Genomic DNA, 26,174 nt, shown 5'->3' with positions numbered 1-26,174 from the left:
GATTGGCAGCGAGATCTTAGCAACCGTCACTTAGATAAGAAGCAGCTTGCGTGGAGTGTGCTCAAGAGGCGCGTGTTGATTATCTGAGCACTCTACATGTCAAGTTTACATTACAAATAATAGACAAGCATCGCTTAATTATCGGTTTGGGCGTACAATTTGATTGATCGATTAAGCGGGCGGCGATCGAGGATCTACGAGCTCGACACTGATGCACACCTGCCACTCTGCGTTCTAGAAATCTATGATTTTGCACTTTTTCAACATCTGCATAGATTGTTGACCGCGAGTACCAACTTGCTTTGCTATTTGTGCATATCGCTGTAATTAAAATCTACGCTCAAGGTCAAAATCGCCAGAGCAACGTGTCTGAAATTTCACTTTCAAAAAGTTGCATTGCTTGCCTTTTGTTGTTGCTATTTATTAGTGTGCTTCTTTCGCACGCAAAGCGTTATAAATAAATACTTAAATTTGTATATGGACGTCAGCATATAAGGAAAAATAAATAACGAAAAATAATAGAAAAAAAAAGAAAAATAAAAATTGAAACAGAAACAGAAACCGAAATTGAAAAATAAAATTAAAAAATTACTAAAAACAATAATAAAATCGTAGAAGGAAACGATTCTATTCAACTAGAGCACTTATATCGAGACACTTAACAATCTTAAGCCATATAGCACAGTACGCTCGTGAAATAAAAACTTTGAGAGGTGCTTAAAGCCAGTCACTTTTAAGCTCAAACAACTCGCAGTTAAAAAAATTTTGACAAAATAAAAAAAAAATTATAGAATATTAAGAAAAATGTATATGCCATGAATTTGCTATTCTTCAGACATCCCACCTGGTATCAATTCACACACACACACACACACATTGAAGTGCGCTCTCAAGCACACACACCAAAAACAGCTGCTTCTTCACGCTGTGTGTGTTTGTGTGTTTGTTTGGAACAAAACGTGCTGCGCGCTCTCAAACAATAGCAACAATATTATGCAAATATTTTGAATGCCATTTTTTACTTTTATTCATTTCATATTTAATTTAATTTATATTCTTTCCTTCTTAGTATATACCCTAAAACCGGAAATAAGCTATTAACGCCACCTAATACAAAGTTAAATTGATTATTTCCAGCATTAACGTAACGAGTTCAGTTCTTTTGCATTTAAGTTAATAAATGCTTGGAATTTTACGATTTTACGCATGTCCTCATTTCCATGTGAATATGCATATGTATAAATATGTATGTATGTACGAGTGTGAATATAAATGTTTAATTTCCATAATTTTATAGTTTTGTGTTTTTAATTTTGTCATAAAAAAATTGTCAAATCATTTTTTTCTAATGAAACGTTCACGTTTGTTGTTGTTATTGTCCAATTAGTGTAAATAGCGTAAAGCAGACAATATTGACAATAAATAATCATCAATTATATGATATAAATAGCGACGATTTGTAAAATGCAAAACAGGTCAACGGCTTCATTTAAGTAAAATTATTCTTAATAAAAAAATAAAGTAGTAGTTCGTTACTAGTTTGTTCTTATTTAAAGTGACTTTAACTTGTATACCGTGGCGTGCAAAATATTAAAATAAATTTATTAACGATTGAAAATTAACTTGGGTGGCTTCTTAATATATTACACTAGTTATTGCAGCTTTTGGAATCATTGAGCCAATGAGACTCTTCCGTTTATTTCGATCTAGTGCTATTTTTGAACCTTAGATATTTCAATGTCCAAATTCCTTCTTCCAGTTAGAGTGGGTCGACAGCCTTGTGGATTCCAATTGATAGCGCTTCTGTTGGTGAGGTCTGGATCGCGTCTCAGAACATTCCCGAGCCAACTATATTTTCTTGTGCATGTGCTTTAATTGTATGCGACATAAGTTCGTGTTAGAGACGGCAAATTTTTCAAAATTTGCAGCTTTTGAATGCCAGACCCTACGACATTCCATATTTGGCAAGCGTATGCAACTGTAGACTTAGCATTGGAGTGGAATATTTTTATTTTGGTTCGCCGGATAATGATCGTGGAGCGCCAGACCGCTTTGATGGCGCCGAACGCTAGCCTAAGGATTTAAAAGGATTTGCATTTTTGACTTGGAATTCAGGTGGTGTTGGCACGCATTTCTTTGGTTTGGCCGATGTTAATATTGAGACCTACTATAATTTCACTACAGTTTCTTGGAACATAGCTAGTTTTTTTTTTTTTATATTTTTTTTTTTTTTTGACATATCAGCAAAGGTTTGTGTCATTAACCGTATACTGTCTGCATAGTCTAAGCCTTCCAGCCGTCTATTTAGTCCCCTGCTTATATTACTCTATATATATACTTCAAAATAAACACTTACAATACATAAAAAAATAATTCCTGCAGTTGACAATTTCGTACAAAACGATAAGAAAACATTAAAATATCTCTTATCCTGTAACTTGCTGCACTTTTTGGATTTCGAATACAGTAATGCACAATTCTCTTGAAAGGTTATTTATTCTAAATAGGTTTCATTAAAATCAATGCAATGATCAATTCGAACGATCAACCAGCGGAAGCATAGATTGTTTTATGTCATTCATAAGAATGTTCGTCAGCATCTTCGTTAAGGCACCTTGAAAAGTTGGTATATCATTAAATGCTTCATGAAAGGAGTTTTTAGTTTCTAAGTTGAAAAATAGTCACATGGTAATAGATTAGGCGAGTACGGATGGTAATTAATGAGTGAAATCTGTTTTTTCAACAAAAACTCGTTCACTTTTTTGTCTTATTTTGCGTGCAACCAACTGTGCACAGACCACTTTGTTACCCTAATCAGGAATTAAAATTCTTCATATAGAGCTTTTACTCGCACCTCTCAGCCAAAATTCTCGTAGTAAAATTTGCATCGATAGCAAAAAATTTCACTGACTTTTCCACCGATTAGCACGATTATCAGCAACTGGACGACTTAGCCGTTGATTGTCATTGAAATCCTTCCGATCTTCCAATCGAGATCTTTTTAATATGGAAAACTAGTCCTTCCTTCCTAGTCAAAAGTGTAACCCTATTCGGAGAGCCATCTCTTTTGACAGCATTTACATTCAAACTATGTAACTACTCGTATATTGAAAGGATAGCTACTTAGATACCATACAGACTGAAGATATAATAAAAAATATTAGCGGAGGGATGAAAGTACAAATATCTGTTGCTGAGAAAGGATTTTCTAAATAGAATTCAGTAAAATATATCGAAATGCTAAGCAGACTTATACAGCTACCACGCAACTCATTGGGATCTTAAGAAATTTAAACTTTAATATATAATAATATATAAGAAGAAATTTAAACAAATACTTGAGCTTGACTAGTTCCTTAGAAGAAAGCAATAATTGTATTTTTCTACTCGTCAATGTATCCACTATTTCTGACTCAAAATTTATTATTAGCTTAATTAACATTTTTATATAATTTCATCTGTTTGCGTCACATAAATAAAAACTAAAAGCATTTCTCTGCAAGATTATTGACATTTCGCTTAGATTTGCAAGTTGCTACGTTCTAACAAGTTTTCTGCTTAAAATTAGTGACACACACTTTAGTTTTGTCTGAAAACAAAAAACACTAAATTGCATATATTAGAGAAGCATAGAAAAATGTGTTTGGCTTGTTAGCGCTTGTTTTATTCAGTATTTGACACGCGTTTAAATTAATTTCGAAATTTATGAATATTTATGAACTGTTATACAACGTGCCGTTTGATATGCGCCGGGAACAAGGAGGGGAGAATTGTAAAGCATATAAAATTGGTAAAATCTAATTTCTGTTATGCAAAAACTATAAAATTAGATGAAATAGGAACAACAAAAAATAGGGGTATTAAAGCAAAAAAAAAGTAGTTGTTTAAAAAAAAAGTAGCACTGATAAAGTAGAGCGGTAAATTTCCTACAAAATCATATTTTTCATTGGATTACAAAATTCATTTTCCTTCTAATAATTAAAATCTTAAGAGACCACTTTGAATAGCATTAATTCTTCCCAAAATCTATAAGTTTTCCGATTGTTAAGATTTTTTTCCTAAATTTGAAATTCTTAAGAAACAAATAAGAGCTCATACTTGCAACGACCTTCTTAGAGGCGTCTAGGCACCTATCTTTCGGAGTGTCAAACGAAAAAATAATCATTTTTTTTACCCACTATAATATATGTGTACATATATTCTCATATAAAGGGTGATCCATTTCAAAGTTCCCTACTTTTTTAAAGAAACTTCAAGATTAAAGCGGAATGTTTATTATCTTTCGAAAGAAAATTTTTTTAGATTATTTATTCAAATATTGGCCGCAGCTATGTCTCAGATGGCCGATCCGTGGAGTTCAATTTTCGATGACTCGTTCGAGCATTTTGACTGATAATTGGTGAATGGCACTCGTGATGTTTCGCTTCAAGGCCTGATCCGAAGCGGGATTTTAAGCACAGACTTTTGACTTTATATTATCTCTACAGGAAAATCTCTAACGGTGTTCTTGGTGACCAATCGAACTGCCGAAAGCGTGAAATTATCTGCTCACCGAAGTGTTGTCTTAATAAATTCATTGATTGATGCGATGTGTACGAAGTTTCACCGTCTTGTTAAAACTAAATGTCGACGAGATCATGAGCTTCATCAAATTGTCGGTTATCATGGCGCGATAATGGTCGCCACTGATGGCATTATGTTTGAAGAAATATGTACCGATGACTCCACCGACACATAAACCACAGCAAACCGTTGTTTTTTCTGGATGAAATAGCAGCTCTTGAATCTTTTCAGGTTGCCCTTTGTCTCAATTGCTTGTTTACTTACCCCTTGAGCCAGAAATGATCTTCATCGCAAAATTTGGCTCAAAAATATCGGATCTTCTTTGAACTGTTCAAGATCCCATAGAACGAAGCGATGGCGCTTGAACTGGTCGAGCTGCATCAAGTCTTGCACAAACTGTATTCTGTGCACTTTCAATTCGATCTCGACGTAAAATGCGCTAAGTCGTCCCACACGTTAGTCCTTGCAATTGCTGCGAACAGTGCTGAATCGGCACTCTCTCTACACTCTCTAGTACGACTGCTACATTTTCTTCCTTGCGTGCTGGCCGTGATCTATTCAAATATTATCCAATGTATGAAAAATAGATTTGGCTCATTCTCAAACCTACGCGATAAGCCCTCCAAATTTTATCCAAATCGGTCAAGCCATTTCGAAGGAGTTTTTACCGTGACACGAAAATTAGAATATATAGTATCTATGCAAATTTAATTTAATCAAGTAAGGAAGGGCTAAGTTCGGGTGTCACCGAACATTTTATACTCTCGCATGATAAAGTGATGCTCCTCCCTAAAGCGATCCTTTGTGCCAAATTTCAYTTTAATATCTTTATTTATGGCTTAGTTATGACACTTTATAGGTTTTCGGTTTCCGCCATTTTGTGGGCGTGGCAGTGGGCCGATTTTGCCCDTCTTCRAACTTAACCTTCTTATGGAGCCAAGAAATACGWGTACCAAGTTTCATCATGATATCTCAATTTTTACTCAAGTTACAGCTTGCACGGACGGACGGACAGACGGACAGACAGACATCCGGATTTCAACTCCACTCGTCACCCTGATCACTTTGGTATATATAACCCTATATCTGACTCTTTTAGTTTTAGGACTTACAAACACCCGTTATGTTTGTTGCGAGAGAATAAAAATGGAGTGTCAACAAACAATAATCCGCAATTATAACTTGGTCATTATCATCAGCATGATAATAGTTATAATTATTCGCATAAATGTACAAATAGAAACATGATATACATACATACATATATTATGCTGGTATATTAATCATTCCATCAATCACCGATTCACCGCCGCCGACTAAACTTTTAAGAGCGTGAAGTTCGTCGCTATTATATAATGAACTACCACATAAACGAATACATGCAAACATATGTATGTATGTTTCAAGCTGTGCTCGAGCATGCTTGTTTGTTTATCTTTTACCAGATTTATTTTAGATGCTATTTATGTTTCTAATTTAAATAAAGAAAAAATATTTATTTTTACAATATCACATTTAGAAATCAACGAATTGTACAAATTACAATGACTTATCTCAATTATGATTGACGGGTCGGCCATTAAGAACTTTATGGTTATTATGCTAATTATGAAGAATTTTATTGTTATCTCGTTAATTAACATATTACTGATGTAATCTTATAACTATTAAAAAGAGTTTCAAAAATGTTAATTAGTTAGAAATGGAAAGTATTCTGTTGATGTTTGAATTCTAAAACGCAACAGTGTTAATTGATTAGGATAGATTAAACATACATTAGGCATACAAATGTATTACATATATGCAAGCAGAGTACATTATGTACCATTATGAACAATGCTCAAAATTCTAAGAAAAGATTTGGCGACTAACGGAAGGTTTCAAGATCGGAGTATACTATTGTAGGACCCAAAGTGGTTATCTAGTGGGTGGAGTTCAGAGCATATTGAAGTTATGGAGGGAAAACTTATCCAGCCTGCTGAATGGCAATGAAAGCAAAACACCAGGAGATGTTGAACCCAATTGCCAAATCGATGACGATGAAATAGATGTTCCATTGTCCGACTATGATGAGGTTCAAATAGCAATTACATTGAAGAATAATACAGCGGCGATATAGTCTGAAGAAAGCATGCCTGACGATTGGAAACTAAGTTTGCTCTGCCCAATCCACAAAAATGGGGACTTCACAATCTGCGCCAACTACCGTGGGATAGACCTCCTCATCATCGCTTCTAAGGTTCTATCGAGCGTATTGTGTGAAAGATTAAACCCCACTGTCAACAAACTAATTGAACCTTATCAGTGTGGCTTTAGACCTAGCAAATCAACAACCGAGCAGATATTCACCATCTACCAAATATTGGAAGAGACCAGTGAATAGAGGTTTAACACACATCACCTCTTCCCCGAATTCAAAGCTGATTTTGACAGCACTAAAAGAAGCTGCCTTTATGCTGCTTTGTCTAAATTTGGTATCCCCGCAAAACTAATAGGACTGTATAAGCTGACGTTGAGCAACATCAAAAACTCTGTCAAGATCGTGAAGGACCTCTCCGAGCCGTTCGATACCAAACGAGGTTTCAGACAAGGCGACTCCCTATCAAGGGTACTTCTTCAATCTACTCCTGGAGAAAATAATTCTAAAGAAGATGAAGAAGAAATAATGTCCATTCCATTAGCTACCAGGTCCGTTAACGGGTTCTCTTCTGAGTTTGCAATTGCGGTGATTTTATTGAGTTAGCACGATGTTACCTTCCTATGACAATCTTTGAAGGATAAGCGGAAATCGTTTGGACATTACTTAGCTGAAGAACTCGTTCTTCGCCCATATAGGTATATGATCCTTAACAATAGGGTCGTGTCAATTTAACTCTTAGTTTAATTCTTACACTTCCAAAGACATTATAAATGATCATCGCATAAGCAATACTCTTAAGATAGGCCTTTGCTTAAGATATAAATTAATTATTGCTTTTAATATGAATATGTATACTTCTGCCATAAGTTCTGTTACAAGATAGTGCCAATATAAAAATTAAACTAAGACAGATTTTTGAATAAAGGAAACTTAGTCTAATGCATATATTAAATGATCGATGTACGAACTTTTATTCAAAACGATAACCTTTTGCTTTCACACAAGCACTCAAACGATTCGATCATTGATTCATAGCAGCACGCACAGTTTTTATGAGATGAAGCATCTCCAAATTTTTGTTTCAAGTGCGTTGTCAGAAGAACACATACTACTGCTACTATTGACACATATACGAAAACAGATTATGCTTCCAAGTAAACAAACTACTAAGAACGAGCTTTATCGAGTGTTTAACCAACAACTTAAACTCTTTGTTTTAATATTTTAAAATGGTAAGTAAATTTAAGCTAAAGAAACAAGAATTCGCCCACCATTTTTTACCCACAAATTGTAAAGTTTATATAAGTACTATACACATGAGCTTCATTTAAGTTGCATCCCATTTAATCAATTTATAGAAAAATTTCAACTATGTGCGAAGAAAGATTTTTACGTACGGAAGTGTGAAAAATCACGTCTTTGGACTCTTAACAGATATGGTAGTAACAGAATGCACCTGTGCTGACCTCCTTTAAGAATCCAATATCTTTGAAAAAATTAAATGGTGCAACTCACACTTCGCCCTGTATACCAAAAGGCTGGAAGTCAGTGCCTGATGTCAAGTTAATTGCTGAAATTGTACGCAAAATCTTGCTGAAGTACATACTATATATGCATACATATGTACTCACATTTATCTGTATTTAAATATTGTTTGTTATTTGAGATATATTTACTTTTCTAGTTTGTTTATACATACATTTTACTATATACATACATAAGTACATAGTTTGATATTGAAGTCAAGAATATTTTGAAAGCGGTATGAAATCCAGGAAGTAATTGCAAATTTGATCATAATATTGTATTAGGCATTCTTTTAATAATTACTTACATAGCTCTTCATAAACCCGCTTAATACCGTTAAGTAGTCAATATCTGAGTTAACAGTTGATCTGTCTTAGCAAAGAATACAAAGTTATAAAACTATTCTAGTGGAGTGAGATTGAAATTAGAATGATAGTCATATGAAGGCGACTCGTGGTCTATTGTGTCCTGAGTGAGCACAAAGTGTAATCAAAATATTTGAAATTACATTTGTTGTAACTAAGTCAGTATTACATAAATAAATGTATACTCTCGCAACATGTTGCTACAGATTTTTTATTCACCCAACAGTTGTTAACTAATTTTGAGAGTTATAGGGTTTTGTATATAGAAATGATTCGAATGTCTAAGCATGTTGAAATACGTTTGTTCATCCAGCCGTCCGTTCGTCCTTGCAAACCAGCAGTGGATCCAGAATTTCTTTCTGGACGACCTTTATTATCGCATGATAACTGACTATTAAATGCCTTAAATGGAAGCTCACGATCTCGGCGACATTTGGTTTCAACAAGACGGCTTCACTTCTCACTCATCGCACCAATCAATGGATTCATTGAGAGAACACTTCGGCGGGCAGATGATTTCACGTTTTGGGGCGGTCGATTTGCCACTAAGAACGTGTGATTTAACACCATTAGAGTTGTTCCTATGGGGATATGTAAGATCTAAAGTCTATGCGAACAATTCCGCTTCGATTCAGGCTTTGGAGCGAATATTACGCGCCAGTTAACAGTCAAAATGCTAGAACGAATGATAATAAACAATCCCCATTAAATTTGAAGTTTCTCGAAATGGAGACCCTTTACGATCAGATATCTAAATTATTGACTGTTATATATGATATAAAGTCAACCTGAAGATTGAAGTTCTTATATTAGTTATCTGAAGGCTAGGTTTAGTATTCGGCAGCCCTGGGCAAATATATATAATTGGGTATAATATAGTTTATTGCAGAAAATATGTTGAAATGGTCTATAAGTAACTTCAGATTCATTACTCAATATGAAAATAAGAGTTACGATTCCGATTTCAGATTGAATAAAATCATTCCATGAAAATCAAAATTAAATAACGATTTTTTATACCGATTGATATGTACTAACGTAGGGAATCAAAATGTCATGAATCATTTGTCAATACTGCTCTTCCCTGAAAAAAAATAAGAAAATTTAGTTTTCAACAAGATATGAGTCCGCACTAGATGATAATTTTCTCTGGCTGAGGGAGGCTCTGGAGACTTTTCATCATTTTTCGTGCTCTACATAGAGTAATTTTGTTTATTTGCATACCCTTTCCAACAATAAAGTACTTACTAATACAAGTCTTGGAATTAAAATTCCACAAATTTCAAACGTGATTCTCGTCTAATTCTTTTCATGGTAATCCGCTAAAATATACTGCACATAATTGTCAAACAAATTTTGTTTACTTTGACAGCTAGTTTGGTAGCTACACTACTAGGAAATTCTGTATCACTAAAAATCACACATACCTGTATGACTAGTAGTTCATTGGTAAAAAAAAAAAGTAATAAATCACTAAACAGATCTTAAAGAGTGTGAGCGAACAGGTTATCGTGTGTGCCGTTATCTCAACGAAGGCTTCATTACAAGCTTACATGGCCAGCGAGCACACATTTATTCAAAGATTTCTTGTTTACTTGGCTACTTCTAAGGTTGATATCCTTGACAACTGTTCTTCTAAATTCATATTTTAGAGATTGTATTTATTCGTGTTGATTTAGCTATTTACATACCTACATATGTGTCTATAATAAGTATACATTTTATTGGACGAAAGGGCGTTTTTATGTGGTATTAACGGAAATTATATATATTTTTATTAATTTTTTTCGATTTTGTTTTTATTTATACGGCATTTTCCGCCAAGTCGATATTAAAGTGAAATTTATGAGGTGTGTAAAAATTATTTAACTGTGCCTCTGTGCCTCTTTACACATGTAAACATATAAACGGATGCTTGGCTGTATATAAAAACTTATTAAATGTGGTTCGACCAGGTCGTTGTCGCTTTACCGACTCTTTAAGTGCTCATAAGTAATTTAATAATTGAAAATGCAGTAAATACGCCATTAAAAAAGTTAAAATATTGAACGTTAATATATTTCATATTTCTGGTATATTTACAGATGCACCGGTTATATTAACATTGCCGCATATGTTGGGCGCCTCCAATGAGTACACGAAAATGATACGCGGACTGCGGCCGGACGCGAAGAAGCATCAAACATTCGTGGATGTACAGCACGTGAGTAAAATGATGCGAAAGAAACAACAGATATTTGGAAAATGAGTGATTAAAAATAATAATAATAAAGTAAGGAACATTTATACTCTTTGCAACTCACAAGAATCAAAGCACTGAAATTACTTCAGGCGCCTGTAAAACTTTATATTCAAGCCAAGGAAATACCATAAGGTGCAAAATGTCAATCAGAGGATCTGAATCCAAGCAGTTTTATATACATATGTTTATATAACAGACCGCTTTATTTTTTCATATGGTTTGTTAGAGTAAAGAAAATAATTATATTATATAATTAATTTGGGTTATTCGTAGAATTTCTCATATTTTTGGAATTGTAGATCCAATATTATACATTTACATATACATTTTGACGAAAGTTTGAAAATCTTATGGTATGTATATAGGAGATTGTATTGACCCGATTTTATGCCAATACTAAATGCAATTAAGAGGCCAAGGTTTCATCAAAGTTCCGCACATGCAATCACCAATCGTATGGAGTAGGTTATGTGGATGTTAGGTCGATTTTTTCCCCCCCAATTTTATATATTTACAAAGATACACTGATAAGAGTAAAACATGCTCTGTAATTTTGGTTGAGATAACTGAAATATTCGCTGATATTTACAGTATAAAGTTATCCGGAAGTTTGAAAATCTTTATATTAGATATGTGAGGCTTAAATTTTGACACACAGAGCAACTATTATTAGGAAAGAATTTTCTCTGAAATTCAAATAGATAGTATATCTGACACGTTGCCCGCTATTTTCTGTCAAAAGTCAACTATAGGTACTGGGGTCCACAGGGGCTTAGATATAGGCCGAACGGCACACCAGAATAGCTGAAACCACAGTAGGGGATAAAGAACTCGTCTCGACACCACAAGAGGTTGACCACAGGGTGGAGTTCTATCCCTCCTGTTGTGGAGCCCTTACTGAACATCAAACCCTCTAAGGCGACCACTGTCCCGTTACGGCCCGACCACAGGAACCCTTGCAGCAAACTTCAATACCTATGGAAAATTTTTCGAACATATTTCAAACCGAGGTCTTTGCTTTAAGTCGATATATAGTCATACTCAGCGACATTCAAGCGGCATTTAAAGTGAACTCTGCTTAGGAGATAACCGAGTTTCGGTCGAACAGGCCTCGAGATATGTGATTTTACCTAAAAGAGGTGATGCCGCGCCGGTGAGTGGGCGAGGTTGTCATCCGATTTCATCAATCGGATTATCTTAGACTAATTTGGCTAGTGTAGCTTTAGCAGTGTATCAAATAAGAGCAGGAAACCTATTAGAGCGTGGCGCCATGCCCACTTTTTCAAAACTAATCCTCTATGCCAAATTAGATTCTTTTATATTATAGGTTTACTGTTAAAGGCGTTGTGTGGGCGAGGCAATTGTTCGTTTGCGGCCATCTGCGAACCGAAAAAAATTATAAATAGAGAAATATAAAGAATTAATTAAAATTTTTAATAATTTAAAACAAAACAAGATCGTACTAATTTACATTTAATTTCCAAATTTGAAAATTTTAGCTCACCGGCACCCCGTTACAAGGCGGCAAACGCGTGCAGTTCAACATGTTCTTGAAGAGCATCAACCGCATCTCAATAACGGAAAATTTAACAACGGTACTTATGCCCGCCATTTGGGTTGAGGAGGTATGTCGTATCAATATACATATGTATGTATCTTAAACTGTACTTTCAACATTCTCTCTCTCTCTCTCACTCTCTTTAAGGGTATTCAACTCAACAGCGAAATGGTCGCCTTTTTCAAAAAGAAACTTATAAACTCGCTCAAAACGCTCAATATCATTCATTGGGCGTCGATTTGCGGTGGCATTGGCGTGGCCGCCATATGCCTGATATATTATGTAATACAACGTCGAAAGCCGGAAGCGGAAGTGGCACCGCTAAAATAAGTATTTCTACTGAAGAACTGTTGAGGTTTATTAAACAAGCGATATTTTACTAACAAAATTATATACTTATATATTTAATTTAATTTTATATAACTTTTAAATTATAATTTTATTGTTTTTTCTTCGTTAAGATATATTTTATACATACATACATATGTACATAATTTATTGTAATTATGTATTTGTATATTTTTGTAAATATTTCCAACATTATTCTAAATGTGATTGTAACATATTGTGATTTAGTATGTTATGAATTAAATAAATAATTGTACAACAATTTAGTTTGATTTATTGGCATACATATTTTTTTCTACTTTGGCACTACAATCGAGGGTCGGTCTGGGCCGAGAACACGAAACTTCGCCAGTTGCCGCCATCCTTTGCAAGGTCACGCCAGTTGTAGAGAGTTTTCCTATAAGAGCGCTACAAAAGGGCTCTCAATGAAATTCTTTATACTTGTGAAAGTACCATCGATGCCATTATGTATGGAACTCGATTTCTATTACATGACCACCACGGGCACGCTTGCAGACGTTGAGACGCTGAACCCAATTTTCGATGGTTTTCAAGCTACTGCTGCAATTTCACCTTCGATAAACGAGTACGTACGAAGTTCATCAATCATCGCTGGTTTGCTGGCTAATACCATAGACTTGACGTGGTTCCACAGGAAATAGTCTAACAGCGTCAAATCATATGACCGACACGGCCAAATGGTTGGAACCACATATTCTCCCAGTCCATTCGGGCCAAAAATATTCGGTTATCATTGAACGGTAGCGATTCCCATCACAGTAATGTGCCGGTCTTGATCTTAACTCCATAAACCCCATCAAACCGTCATTTTTTCGGGATGCAAAGGTGACTTATGGAGTACTTGTGGATTGCTTCTTGACCAAAAACGCATATTTTGCTTATTAACTGAGCCATTCAGCCAGAAACGAGCTTCCTCGCTGAAGACGATTTTTCGATGAAAATCTGGAACACTTTCAAACACACATTCACGAACATACGACGATTATTGTAGTCAAGCAGCTTCAGTTCTTGCGTCAATTTGATCTTGTAAAGATTTAGGTCAAGATCTTTTCGCAAAATTTCGCACAACGACGTCACAGAGATGTCCAATTCTTGAGAATGACTTGTAAGAGACTGATTTGGGTCTTCCTTCGACCTCTTTAAGTGATGCAAAAATTAAAGAAGTGAAGGATATGGGGCTTGAAAATGTCAGGCAAATGTTAGAGAGATGCTAAGAGAGATCGCCAGTCCATTCGAATGATTTTGGTGGAAACTGTGGGTATCAACCTCGTTCTCACTCGACTCGTCTCGACAAAGCTGAGTTTATGAGTTTGGCATGCATACAAACAATCGGTAATATCTGCGTATGCATGTATATCACGACGCAATATCAAAATTTCATAATAATTGTAAACAAAACCTCCCCGAAAGGTGAAAAAAATAAATTTTTAACACTGTTCAAAGAGAATATTAGAACATGGTCTTTAATGTTTATACTTCTAAAGATATGCTCATTATTTGCCAATTTGCATGCGTTGCATTTAATTTACATATGTATGTGTAAGACTGATGATTAATAAAAAATTACTCAACTACGAATTAAAAAAGGAAAAGACTAATGAAAGTAAGAAATTCCTAATATTTTAGGCACAACTGTACACGTGCATGTGTCGTATACGCACAAAACTAAATATCAATATCGATATATTCAGAGATGATTTGAGGAAAAATTATCGATAACTTACGTCGGCAATGTAGAGAATTTCACACCTATGGCCAACATACTTGTCATTTTCATTAGTTTCTCATATGTTAATATTTAGATATTTACTTGTAATTATTATTTTCCATATCGAGGCATTAAAATTTAAGAATAAATATTATGCTATTTTTAAATCTTAATCTTTCTATTCTAATCTCAATTTATTTGTTATAAATCATAATTTTTCATTTATAACTAGAATGTGGAATAGAAATATGTTAAGTTTATTTTTATCTTGGCAAAATAAGAGATCCTGCAGTTAAAACTAAGAATCACCCGATAGTCATTCCTTTAATGAGAATTTATATTATATTAATTGTAAATATAATTATTATTATAATTAATTGTAAAATTAATATAATTACTACCAATTATTAAAATGTAATTGATGCAAAACAAATTCTCCTATGCGAGGTAAGTAAATGCAAAAACACATGACATCACAAAATCGTTCTTCGGAGGAATTACGCAGGCATTAGAAATGGGAGAACATCAACGGTGTGGCAACGCGCTTTTGACATTTTGCTTCCAATACTTCGCTCATGTAATCTATTACAAAACAAAATTTCGCCGTTTGCAAAGTGAGTGCGGGCTGCGACGGAGTCGAGCGTAAACAAATTTTATCGAAATTCTCGCGGAAATCTCGATCAAATTTTAACAAAATTACGCGAAACGTGTTACAGAGTGTTTAAATATTAATTAGAAAGTGAATGCAATTGTTTGCTGGCCATTGGTAAGCTGAAATAATCATTTGAAATCTTTGCTGTCCCACACGGTGTGTTTTTTGATGAAATACGAGAAAAGAAGTGTCACAGAGTGAAATTTCCCCCCCTTTACCCGTCTTCGTTTCACCTAGTCGTGCAGTCGTCGCGTTGTAACGAAAAAGAGTTTTCTACATCGATTTCATTGAAAAAAAAAGTTGAATATAAAATAGTGCAATTCATTCTTTAACAAAATATATGTATTTATGAAATTCTAAAAAAAACATAGTATATATTTGATAGAACGCGACTTCATAAATGCCGACGGTTTCGGCTATCATAATTCTCAGCCGTACTCAATCCGCAAAATCAATTGTGTGGCGCTCCGTCTGTTTCACGAGCGAATGTATGTAACACATTAAGGAAAACGAAAACTCCAACTACGTTCAGCAAAAGTCAGCCAGCCAGTAGCTATTATCGCTTGCCATTCTATGGATTTATCTTTATTGACATGTATGCCATGAGTGGTTATTCGTTTAATATTAGTGACAGTTTATGAGAGCTGCCAGTGCATAGTATTTCAAGTACCATCAGCATTTATGCAACAGCAAGAATTTGTGAATTGCTAAGGGTAAGAAATAAAAAAAATTAATGACATTATGTTATGAGAGCAAAATGGTATACTAACAATATCGGGTGATTTGTTAATAATTGCGCAAAAATAGCTTTCAATTCAAACAAAAATTAAGTTTTTCTGTGATATTGTGAATTGATGTTGGACGCTGCTGTTGCGTGGCCTGAATTGTTTTTCGTTATGTTGCGTGGTATCACTGAATGATATGATGCCGCAATTTCCCTATGATAATAAATTGTTAATATTTAATGCTGTATATACGCAAATTTATTTTGAGCCTTTTTTATTTATTATAAATATTTGAATACTTCTGTAAAATAAGTACTGCACATTAATAAATATAGTGCAACTTTATTTCAAATTAAAACTGTGTGCTTCGAGACTGAATTAAGCTGGCAACATTTTTCTCAATTGACATTTTTCATCGCTTATCTCTTGTAAAATAGAATCTATTACGATATGAAATTTCGCCGTCCTTCCTTTTAATCGTTTTTCGAGAAAATGGCGGCGTCTTCTGCCAAATTTTTTGTACACCAAAATCAAAATAAAGCAAATTCTTCCAGAATAGAATCAGTAATATCAGGAGATTATCAGAAAAATACCGTGTCTGGAGTTCTGCCAACCCCAGGAATCGGGAATGTAAATTCCAAAGATGACTTTACCTTAACAAATAACGAATATACAACAAAAGAGAATGAATATGGTGACAAAATTCATTATAAAAGCGGCTGTGATAGAAGGTCAGCAACAACAGTGTCAGCATTTGGCGGAGAAGGCAATGAAGCCTTTGTTGACATTGAGGAGGTGATTTCCACAAAAACAGTCATTGTTAACAGCAAATCTGGTAGTGGAAGCGCAGGAGTCCTAAATCATAACAAAAGTTTTGATCGGTTTTCACAATTCGAAAGTGATAATGTTACGACTTTATCTGAAGGTACCAATTGTATATTATAATTATGGTCGCAAAAATGTTCACTCGCGAATTCATAAAGAGATAGAATTAGACAATTTGGGAGGGTTATTGAAGGAGGACTATAGCGAGTTTGTTAAATGTGTGTATAATTGGAGGTAATACATTGGGGTTTTTTAATGTATTGTTGGGAGCCAATGCTTCGTTCCGTTGATAAAATTTCTAGAAATATAACTAAATAGAAAAATTCTTGCCATAATTAAACTTCCTTTGATAGATATTGAATATTAATGCATTATTTTGTTTATGTTGCAGAAATAAACAATAATTTCAGAGGGAGCGCACCCACACACACTCTCTATAAGACACCAAAGACGTTTTCAAGTGAAGGCAATGCGGGGATAAATGCTAAATTTGCATATCAATTACAAACACAAAATAATCAACATAACAATACGCAGGCTTTACAAAAAGAAGCGGCCAGTCTGCATTCGGTTGCAAAACCGCTTAATCAGCATAATCATCAGTGGGCCGATAAGCCACCGACGAACGTATCAACAAAAATACTCAACATACGCGCACCAGCATCGTCATTGGCGTCAACGTCGTTGTCGTCAGCGACATCGTCGTATACAAATTTCGCCATGAATTCCAGCCAATCTACACAAGCGCCGGGCAATCGTATAACATTTACAAGTCAAACGCTTCCTAACGGCACAATAAATATAGGAGGAGCGGCGGGACATCCGCCAGGCTCAACAATCATATCCACTTCCCAACTACCGAATACCACCACTATAAAGACAATAACGTCAAGTGGAGTTGGCGGACAACATCATACACTGCCGCAACAAGTACAGGTACAGCATCATCAAGTACTACAAAGTGGTGGGCAACCAGGGGTGACGGTACAACCGTCACAGCAACACCACAATGCGGCAACGCAATCAGTAGGTGCCACACAGACGCAAACCTTAGTTATAAAATCAAACAATGCGGTATCATTGCCAGCGGGTCTGGTATCAAGTTCACCCGGAATAGTAACAATGACCAAAACAATTAATCAGGTATGGCGACCCATAAAAGGCGCCCAACCCGAGTCACAGAAGCACTCTATATCATTTCTTTGTAAATGCTGCCTTTAGGGCAGTTATAGTAGCAGTCGGTGCTCGAGCCTTATATAAATATTATTATTTCTGTTGAGAAAACGTTGTACTGTAGAAATTTGTTATATAAACATATCAAAATATTTGTCCAAATTGTGGGTCTTTTGCAATAGCGTGGCTTGAAATTATGTGTCGAAAGTGTATTTTCTACGAAATTGGTTTTTGGAAAATTTTATAAATCCAATAGCATGAGTATGTTTTAAACAAATATTTCAAAAGTGTTTCTTAATCAGCAAATATTGTTATTGTTATTCACTGATGTCCAGTTCTCTATGCATTTATATAAAGGGTGCAAAATTTACTTTCTCAATCGTGACAAAATTCCATATTGAAATCAAATTCGGATATATGCCTTAATGCAACACAGCGAAAAGGAAGTAAATTATTGCGTCTTTGTTGTTCTAAAACCGCTTATTGAGTATTGGAAATATGTCACTTTCAAAAATCTATATAATGAGGGCATGATTTATTTTTATTATATACAAATACAGATGAATATATGAACTCTTAATGGTTTAGGTCTTGCTACTGCTTTATCTAAGTAAACTATGTACCTATGTACATAACATTAGATATTTTTACGCTGGCTTTTAGCATCTTGCTCTCTTCTTAAATTCTTAAAGCTATATTTATATTAAATACTACAGTTCATAACATATTTGCTGTGGAGTGACAAATGTGGTAAATATTTTTGGTTTAAAATATTTTCTAACGATTTCAAAATGATTTTTCGTGCATATTTGATCTTAAACTGGAACTACTACATATATTCGAAAAATTCAAAAGTTTTAAAATCAATCTGCATTCTTCAATAACTGGTGAAACGCCTAACTGTAGCATGCTGTAGTGGTTTCTTGCTTGAATATTTATTGTTAACCAAACGATGTTCTTATTACAATTACACTGCTTTCTTATTTGTCTAGGGTAATCAGCAACCATTGCTCAATTCCATGATTCCGGCGAATGTAGTGGTGGGCATGCGTCCGCCAAATGCGCAGCAACAACAAAAGAATGTGCCAGGCAACACTTTAGGACGGGTTGTCATTGGCGGACCACATATGGTTGGCGCCAGACCACAAAATCCAGCGGTAAGTTTAATATTGTAAATGATAACCTTATTCCTAAACACCTTTAACTATTATATAAATGTGTCTATTATAAGGTATTACTTCTTATTTTTCCTTTAACTAATCTAAATACATACATATGTATGTTATACTAATTAATTGAAACCTACCTAATATATATTTATGTATTTACCCCATTTGTAGATAACACTCAGTACACTAGCACCTGGACAAACGCCTGCACTCATTTTAAAAACCGAAAATGGATATCAATTATTGCGTGTGGGCACAGCCACCTCGGGTCCGGTCACACCAACCATTGGCGGCAGTGGCGGCACCAATTCCAATCCGGCACAAATACGTTTGCAAACTGTACCAGCTGCTGTAAGTAGATTTGCAGGGCCTCCCATAGCACTACGTAAAACGATTGTAAGATCATCCACCTCCACAACTACCACTACTACCACCCACCACCACCAACAACATCATCAACAACAGCAGCAAGCAAAACAGCACCAACAACAGGCAACAGCGACGAAACAGATCAAACAAAATGTAATTTACGTGAATTTTGTGCATATGCAACAACAAAAAACGTATAGATCTCGTTTTCAGTTTCGAAATCTTTTTCAAAACCATAAATTGATTTCAATTTCGTGTCAACAGCTCTTCAGCTCGCATTGATGCAGTTCTTGCACACATGGCTTACATGGCCTACAACTGCTGCTAAGCATCGTACGGCGAAGAGTTGACGCACTTCTCTATATTGTTCCTATTTTATATATACTCTTTTGCGATTCAAAATCGTCTTCTTAGATGTTTCTTTATTTTTCAAACAGTTTGGTTGTTTACATTTCTAATTGATTACATAAGCATAATATAGACATATAGAAGAAAGTTTACTCGCATCGTAGCATCCGTTTAGTTTATGCCATTTTGTAATGTTATGGATTTTTTTTTTAAATATTTAGCATATCTTTTACAAAAATTAGAAGATTTATTAAATATTTTTCCGAGCACTTGTTGCATTCAAAATTTTGGTAACATATCGTAGAAGTCGGAGAAAGTAGAACGTATGTATATATAAATCTTCTGGTGACAAGCTGACCCGACTTAGCTATGTTCGTCTGTTTGTGTATACGTGAAATAGTCCCTCAGTTTTTGAGATAAGGATTTGAAATTTTGAACAAGTTCTTTTTATCCCCAAGAGCTGCTCATTTTTTGGAACCGCCGATATCGGTCCACTATAAATTATAGCTGTCATATAAACTGCCCGATCCATATAAGGTTTTTGTATGGAAAACTTTTATATTTGTCAATTTATCTTTGCAAGAATTATTACTCAAGGCTATGCAATAAATTTCGAATATATTATTTAGATCGTACTATAGCATTAATCTGCCTTACATACCACGCGATCAATATAAAGTACTTGTATTGAAATTTTGTTTATTTGCCATGATATGTTCGCTCAATTTCCCACGAATTATTTTCCAAGGCAATGCTATAATCTCCAAAAATATTTTTCTGATCGGAACCTTATAACTTATAGTTGCCATACAAACTGATAGATGAAAAGCAAGATAAAATGTTTTTGTATCCTTTTATGCTATGCAGCTGTGAAGGGTATTATAGCTTCGGTACAGCCGAAGTATGTATTTTTCTTTGATTTAATCTTTTTTCTTTAAATACCTTGCATGAAATGATTTTTTATTTAGAACTTTATGTTCAGCTTATTTATTAGGGTTGGGCGTGATTTTTCCATTTGCTGGAGCTTTGAAGCATCTTACTCTAGCATCAGCTTACCTTTATATGCATCTAAGAGATATAGTAGTTTCTTTGATAATCGGATTAGTAGACATCAAAAATTGTTGTGAATGCTTATTGTTGAGCAGAAAAAATTCGGTTGTTCTCCGTGCAACGTTTTGCTCATTCTTTATTTAGTGTAAAACTCCTCTAATTTTTTTTTAGTTACATTTTGTTGATTTACTGTTTCTTCCTGCCATTGCCTTGGAGTATGTCTACGGCACTGTAACTTTGACTAAAGTATTTTGTAATCAGTTGTACGATTTGCTTAAATAATTTGTAATTTGCGTAAATTTGATTTCTTTTAACTGCGTTTAATACGCGTATTTACATATTTACTGTTATATTGCTGTTGTTTGAAGAAATTTATGTATTTTATTTGATGCCTGCTCTGTACATATGTATGTATATATTTTTGACATAAATAGTTAGAAATTAAATCCTAATGGGCTTTGAAATATAAGTTAAGTGTGCTATAATTTATTGAGAAAAAAAAAACTGCTTACGTAAAAGTAAACTTGATTGTTGGTTTTGCAATATTTTCTAATTTCTAATTTCAACCATTAATTTTTTACATATTCTCATTTTTTGACATTTGCGTTTTGTTTACAATTAACTCTTGCCTTGTGACAAGTACATGCAAAGTAAGTAATATACATTTTTTATTTGTTGCACCTGCAGTCCATGGCAGTGTCCTCGTCTGCGTCTAATAATATTGTTGTGAACTCAGTTGCTTCGAGTACTGCTGGCCCGCATCACACGTACACGTCGCAGGCGAATATCACGTTGCAACAGCCACACCATCAGACTGCACTGCAACACCAACAACAACAGCAAACACATCTCCAGTCGCAACATCAACAGTTACATCAGCAGACGCAACATCTACTACCACAACCGCAGATAACGCAAATTCAAACAATTCCAGCACAGCATTCGGCCAGTGCGACCGTCTCCACGGGCACAGCCGCGAACACAACGACCATGAGTAATAACCACAGTGCCGTGTCTACGGCTAGTGCCGGCACGGCGACGGGGACAGCTAATGTGACGACCACACAGAGTGCAGCGCAAGGCAATACCAAAGAGAAATGTCGTAAATTCCTAGCGAACCTGATCGACTTGGCGACGCGTGAGCCGAAACCGGTGGAGAAGAATGTACGTAATCTCATACAGGAATTAGTGAATGCGAATGTGGAGCCGGAGGAGTTTTGCGATCGACTGGAGCGCTTATTGAACGCCAGTCCGCAGCCTTGTCTAATTGGCTTTTTGAAGGTTAGTTTGCGGTGTCAGTGTTGTTGTTGTAGTGCTTTCATTTAATTAATATTAAAACTAATTTGATTTACAGAAAAGTTTACCACTCCTGCGTCAAGCGCTATTTACACGGGAACTTGTCATCGAAGGCATTAAACCGCCGCCGCAACATGTTGCCGGTTTGACAACGTTACAACAATTTCCAGTAAGCATACATTTAATGATACCTTGAACAGCGTATTTTGAGTTTGGCCGAAGTTTGTTACATCCAGTAGGAAATGCAAATGTAGTAAAATATATACATAAATGAACAGCATAAAGGAGCTGTGCCGATTTTGCCATGTCCGTCTGTCTGTTTATAGGCAAACTAGTTCCTCAATTTATGAGATTTTTTCTCAAGAAAGTGCTCATTTGTCCGAAGCACAGATATGTGAAGCATATTCTAAAACTTACCGATCTAAATGGGGTTAGATCTTCGAAAATAAAGTGTTGGGCCTGATAAACGGTAACGCAGAACCGGCTGTTTTGGGAATTATTCTGGTCCTATCCTTGGATGATCTCGATGACAACTTATCTAATCCTTACCATCCTAACAGGGATTGGGTACCCCTTACAACTATGGCATATAGCTGTCATACAAACTGATCAAGGTTCAGTCCTTGTATGAAAACTTTCGTATTTAAAGAGATATTATCATGAAATTTCGCATGTATTATAGTCTAAGACAACAATATTATATCCGAAGAAATTGTTCAGATCGAACCACTATACAATAAAGCCGCCAAACAATTCTTTCCATCGAAATTAAGTTCTTGTATGGAATCTTTTGTATTTGCAAAAGGGTATTATAGCTTCCTTGCAACCGATGTTAAAAATGTCTCATGTTTTTAAGCTAACTTCCATACATTTACAAAAAAAAAAAAATCCTTCAAACTTGCAGAAAATTCAAGCGCAAATACGTCCGATAAGTCAGAGTCAGACCACCACTATTGGGCAAACGCAAGTCAGAATGATTTCTCCTGCCGGCCCGGGTGGTCCACGTCCCATTGGGCATACTACGATCACCAAACAGCAGGGCGGTATCCGCATACAAGGACCCACCAACGGACCACGACTTGTCAACGCCCAAATACGTGGCCCCATTCCAGCATCCATACAGCAGGCGAATGCTCAACTGCCTTCGGCGCCGACGCAAGCGGTAAGTCATGAGCCATTTTGCCTGAAAACCTACATATGTACGAAGTATTTCTTATCCACCACAGAGTATTGTACATATACGTGCACCAACGGTAACGCAAATTAGCCGCCCCACCACAGTACAAATACGTACTGCCAAGGGCAAAAATGCGCCACCGGGTATAACGCATGTCAAAGTTGGACAAACACAAATAAAGGCGATCGCTTCGCCTGTACCGTCGCTCGTCGCAACGAATCAACCGCCCTCCCTAACAGCTATATCCAACAGTTTACCACCCTCGTCGACACCATCCCTATCCGCTGTATCCACAATACTATCCACCATCAATTCCGTGGCGACCTATTCGAATGCAAGCAGTGGGTCATCGTTGCCAACGCCATCATTGCCCACCGTGCAACTGCCACCCAGCCTAATGCACCACAGCAGCAGTCACCTGAGCAGTCATGCCGCCATTGCCGGTATTGGTGAGAGCATAAGAATTGTGGATCCAAAACTAGAGAACGCTATCAAGCAAGAGAAGATTATACCTGTCACACCGCCGGCGAATAAGACAACAGCTAAATCGGGTGCTGCGTCCGCTAGTAAAGCGTCAAGTAAAAAGAAGAAAGAACAATTGGATAAAGATAAAGAGGAGAAAGCAAATGCCTCGGGTGCAGCCGTCACAGCAGCCATGTCTTCATTCTACCAACAACCCTCTATATCGATGTCATCTTCGGTGTATGGCGACGACGATATCAATGATGTAGCCGCCATGGGCGGTGTCAACTTGGCCGAGGAGTCGCAACGCATACTCGGCAGCACTGAAAACATCGGTACACAGATAAGATCGTGCAAGGATGAAGTATTTCTGCATTTGCCAGCGCTGCAGGCGCGCATACGTGCGATGGTGCTGGAGCGTGGTCTAGAAGAACCATCGCAAGATGTGGCGGTTTTGATATCGCATGCGTGTCAAGAGCGTCTGAAAAGTGTCGTCGAGAAATTGGCTGTGATAGCAGAGCATCGCATCGATGTAATTAAGGTACATACTAACTAGTTCCGAGTCTCTTTCGTCTTTAGCATTTGAGTTGTGTGTATTTAATTGCATGTCATTTTGTATGATTTAGCTGGACCCACGTTACGAAGTCACAAAAGATGTGCGCGGTCAAATCAAATTCCTCGAGGAATTGGACAAAGCTGAACAGAAGCGGCACGAGGAGTTGGAACGCGAAATGTTGCTGCGTGCGGCCAAGTCGCGTTCCAAAATCGAAGATCCCGAGCAAGCAAAAATGAAAGCGAGGGTAATTTGGCAATCTCCAACCCATACTTAAAACCCTTTTTAATTAAAAACACTTATTTTTTTTTACATATGCTTGCAGGCGAAAGAAATGCAGCGCGCTGAAATGGAGGAGCTGCGGCAAAGGGACGCCAACATGACGGCGTTGCAGGCTATCGGTCCACGGAAAAAAATCAAACTGGATGGCGATGCAACAGGCGCGGGCGCGGTAAGTAGCGGGCCACATGCCTGTAAACTTGCTATATTTAACTATAAATAACGGCACATTTTTCTAACAAAAATACGCATATTTTGCAGAATTCGAACGCCAGCGGTGCTTTGGGCGGTTCAAGCGTGCCGTCAGTGCCGCTACGGCCACGCATCAAACGTGTAAATCTACGCGATATGCTCTTCTTTATGGAACAGGAACGCGAAACTAGCCGCAGTCAAATGCTGTATAAGGCGTATCTCAAGTGATCGACCTTGTGTAATGGCTAAGCAGGGGAAAACTACATACTAAACACACATATATAGCATATGATCTTTCTGAGCATGGTGAAATGCAACATTACATCAACTACAGTCATATATCTTCATACATTTATTTTATAAATTTCTATGTACATTTATTGTTGCGCTGTTGCACGCTGATTTCAACTTTTTACATTTAATCACGTTTCGATTGCGAAAAGTAAACACACTGTATGCAACTTACAATTCTTCAAATTTATTGCTACTTGTATGTATACATAATATATATTTATATATTGTTTTTTTTTGTATAATTTTTTTTTTTTCTAATATATGCTCTGCCGTTTCGCAGCACGTCAAAGTGATTCAATAGTTGCGTTATATACATACATACATACATACAGAAAGTTTACTAAAAAGAATTTGCAATTTGGCGCGTTATGACGTAGGAACTGTAGTTAGTTTGCGGTGGATTATTGCAATATTTTTTAAGAGCAACGCTAATATGTTAAAAAAATATGTTTTGAAAAATTTTATTTTCCAACAATTTAACAACAAATTTTTTTAACATCATTTAACGACCCCACATAACAGCCTATTTTTTATTCTATCACTGATTTATTTAATAACAAGTAAAAGTAGATATTGCAACTCGTAGGCACGAACATGAAGTGAAATGTGCGAAAAGTGTTCACTAGGCGAGAGTGAATTTGTAAAAGTAGCGTTAACGGATGATGAAGGCAATTTTTATTATTATCACTATTATTATTATTATTATTATTATTATATTTTTTTAAGCAATTTGTGCTCTTAAACTTAAACGATCTTTTTTGCTTCAAACTATTTGTAAACAACTAATTTGTCTTTTAAGTATATAATTCGTATTAAATAGAGAAAGTGAGCAGTGTAAGTAAGCTTAGGCGGAATACGTTACATTAATTAATTAAAGGAAAAAGAAAAAACAAAAAATACATACATATATAAAAAATATGGCCTTATAAATTTAGGTTAATAACAAGTAAATTGTGTACATTTTCTTTATGCCGATTAAAAGTCGTTTGCTATTATTTTCTTTACACACACACATACACAGACACACACGCACGTTGTTAATTACAGAAAATGCAAAAAATGCGATAAACCTTTTTTTTAGTGTATAAATTTTCATATTGAGAAATGGCATGTTGTAGGCGCATAGTGTTAAAAGAAA

The 26,174-nt window shown here is 35.8% G+C and overlaps 2 protein-coding genes across 5 annotated transcripts in view; both read left to right on the top strand.

The window, feature by feature from the left end:
• Positions 1–12,773, top strand: part of LOC108979026 (sensory neuron membrane protein 2) — a 60,419-nt gene extending 47,646 nt beyond the window's left edge. For both annotated transcript variants that reach the window (XM_018926985.1, XM_018926975.1), the window contains exons 8-10: positions 10,680–10,798; positions 12,337–12,462; positions 12,543–12,773. In XM_018926985.1, coding sequence (XP_018782530.1) covers positions 10,680–10,798; positions 12,337–12,462; positions 12,543–12,725 — 428 coding nt within the window. In that variant the 3' untranslated portion in view covers positions 12,726–12,773. The remainder of the gene's footprint in view (positions 1–10,679; positions 10,799–12,336; positions 12,463–12,542) is intronic.
• A 3,576-nt stretch (positions 12,774–16,349) lies between these two features.
• Positions 16,350–25,933, top strand: LOC108965153 (transcription initiation factor TFIID subunit 4). Of its 3 annotated transcripts, none has more exons than XM_018927371.1 (11): positions 16,350–16,774; positions 17,066–17,817; positions 18,840–19,004; positions 19,188–19,538; positions 21,471–22,064; positions 22,138–22,248; positions 22,984–23,241; positions 23,306–24,259; positions 24,345–24,518; positions 24,597–24,722; positions 24,812–25,933. In XM_018927371.1, exons 2-11 carry the CDS (start codon positions 17,395–17,397, stop codon positions 24,968–24,970), a joined length of 3,315 nt encoding a protein of 1,104 aa, XP_018782916.1. In that variant the 5' UTR covers positions 16,350–16,774; positions 17,066–17,394; the 3' UTR covers positions 24,971–25,933. The 3 variants fall into 3 exon arrangements, with proteins under 3 accessions (XP_018782916.1, XP_018782930.1, XP_018782921.1); XM_018927385.1 differs by having other exon boundaries at positions 16,352–16,774; positions 17,066–17,610; XM_018927376.1 differs by having other exon boundaries at positions 16,352–16,774; positions 19,188–19,367.
• Positions 25,934–26,174: the final 241 nt, after the last annotated feature.

This window comes from Bactrocera latifrons, unplaced genomic scaffold (genome assembly GCF_001853355.1).
Source record: "Bactrocera latifrons isolate USDA-ARS-PBARC rearing strain unplaced genomic scaffold, ASM185335v1 scaffold_1, whole genome shotgun sequence".
Taxonomy (NCBI): Eukaryota; Metazoa; Arthropoda; class Insecta; order Diptera; family Tephritidae; genus Bactrocera; species Bactrocera latifrons.
This window is presented reverse-complemented; position numbering and strand designations above follow the sequence as displayed.